Source organism: Atta cephalotes (assembly GCF_000143395.1).
Source record: "Atta cephalotes unplaced genomic scaffold scaffold00008, whole genome shotgun sequence".
NCBI classification, from domain to species: Eukaryota; Metazoa; Arthropoda; class Insecta; order Hymenoptera; family Formicidae; genus Atta; species Atta cephalotes.
The window spans coordinates 1,151,134-1,153,513 of record NW_012130072.1 but is presented as its reverse complement, the minus strand read 5'-3'; the positions used below and the strand labels follow the sequence as shown (position 1 = coordinate 1,153,513).

General features: G+C 42.1%; 1 protein-coding gene across 1 annotated transcript; it reads right to left on the bottom strand.

The window, feature by feature from the left end:
* Window positions 1–1,359, bottom strand: LOC105627075 (PR domain zinc finger protein 16-like). The gene has a single exon (XM_012208353.1). It carries the CDS (start codon window positions 1,357–1,359, stop codon window positions 1–3), a length of 1,359 nt encoding a protein of 452 aa, XP_012063743.1.
* Window positions 1,360–2,380: the final 1,021 nt, after the last annotated feature.

Below are 2,380 nucleotides of genomic sequence, written 5' to 3'. Positions count from 1 at the left end.
TCAGGTGTTATTGCCGGGAGAGAGTGGCGGCGAATTGACTTCCCTTTGTTCTTCTTGGACGCTCTCCGGCCTGCTGGCCGTACTGCTTGACCTTGAACTAAGATTGTCCCGGTCACTGAAATATGAAGAGTCGCCTCGTTTTTCCTCCAGCTGTAGTTGCTGTTTATCATTTCTAAAGTCATCTGTTGAGTGACCCAGTAGACTAGGGAAATATGGTATACCCTGTCTTTGCGAGGTGATCTTTCCCATAAAACTGCGGATCTCCTCGAAGTAGGAATCGTCAGCCCGTGGCATTTGACCGTGATACCTCGATCTAACTTCATCCAGGATCGTCGGTCCATCTGCGTCATGCTTCTTTAGATGACGATCCAGATTGGTTTGTTGGCCGAAGCATCTCTCACAGAGCGGACACTTGAATGGTTTTTCCTTGTTATGGATATTTCTGACGTGACGCTGAAGATTACTGGAGATGCTGAAGCTCCTTTCGCAGTACTTGCATTTGTATGGCTGCTCGCCGGTGTGCGTCCTCAGATGTCTCGTCAGGTTCGCCGATCTAGGAAAGACCTTGCCGCAGAATTTGCAGGAATATCTGTCCTTGGGCTTGAGACCGGCTTGCACGCTGATCGAATAAGGCGGCAGACTTGAGCTTTGTTGTTGGGGCTGTTGCTGTTGCTGCTGTTGTTGCTGTTGCGAGGAATGATTCTGTTGATGCTGGGATTGTTGACCGATGACCGGACTGACAGCTCTCGCGGTCGGTTGCGACGAAGACGAAGAGGATGTGGATGATGAAGTCGAGGAGAATCTGTTAGGTGGCAAAGGTACCATTGTGGGAAGCGCTCTAACTTGGATCTTTGGCAGCTCGGGCACCGGCGAGCTATGATGATGTGACCTGTACATCGCCTCCAGAACCAGCGGGTGCATCGCATGATGTTGAGGGAAGAGCACCGTGTGATAAGGTAAACCACCACCCAGACTATTCTGATTCAAAACTTCGATCTCATTCTGATTCTCATCCCTGAGTCGCTCCTTCTTATGATCGACACGGAGATCGAGCGGCTCGCAGTCAAGCTCATCCTGATGATGAGGCTGGGGCGGTCTGGCTGCGGGACTCATGTGCGGCTGATGCTGTTGCTGATTCGTCGGGCTCGACAGACCGCGGCCGTGACCGTGACTGAGATCGTATGGCAGCTCCTCAACGTCCGGTACACGAACGCTCAGGGGATAAATGCTGGCTTGCTTTGGGCTTATATGGCCCGGCATCTTTCTCGGACTCGAATCCTTCTCCCGCATGGCTGGAGGATACTTCGGATCGTGCAGCAACGTCGGGGGCAGGGTGATGCTACCGAAGTATCCGCTCATCACACTGCCTCTATCACTCGGCCTTGCTCCTGCTCTCCGTTTGGGGTAATCTGAAACATGGAATATATTGCATACTTAATTATTTTGAAAAAATTATATCTTTTTTCAAATTAAAAAAATATTTTTTGTATAAATGGGAAAATAATTTCATAAAATAATAATTTCATATAATATACATTAGAAATTATAAAACTTATATGTTTAATATATTTTTGGTAAAGTGAAACAAAAATCAGATATAACAGAAAGTTTGATTTCGTACTGTTCGAACTTCAAACGGTTCGTATCGATATTAGTATTTGTTTCTCGTATAATAAAACAATAATTTTTGATGTGTTAATAGATGATTAAATCAATAAGGATTTGAAGTAGAATCATTTTGTTTTACTAGCAAATAAACCGCAGATAGATTCGAAAAGATAATTATTTTTCGCGTGTGTATCCAAGTTATGTGTGTACCAGAGTCATTACTGTGATTAATTAATAAAAAAATCTTAGCGAGGATAAGTTCTTTTCTTTTATTTTAACCTGTATTTTATATAAATATATAAAATATTATTTGATAAAATACGAGTATATTATAGATACCAATTTGATAAGGAATAGTAAAATTTGAAATTGATAAGACAATAATAAAAATAAAAAATATATTGTTGAGAAAAGTAGACATGCGGCTAAAACTAATTTTAAGGTCACATCCGATTACGACATTCAAAACGTCAATCAAAAATAATTGAATATACTAATCTATAGCATCTCTAGATAGATATAACTGATTATTAGAGATACGTATCGCGTAACATCGACCAGTTGACGAAGCGAACTTCACTGCTTGCACTTCATAAATCAAAAACCCTCATCATGCCGAACTTTCTTTCTAAAACCAGATTAGCAAGCCAAGAAGAATAAAGAAGCGTTATAAGGTCGCTAGAAAACAACGCTATTTGGAAACATTAGTGAAAGGATCTCCTTCTCTCTCTCTCTCTCTCTCTCTCTCTCTTCTCTCTCTCTCTCTCTCTCT

Bases quoted from the DNA above. Each gene is read 5' to 3' on its own strand.
- LOC105627075 (XM_012208353.1), bottom strand. From the start codon at position 1,359: ATGAGCGGATACTTCGGTAGCATCACCCTGCCCCCGACGTTGCTGCAC.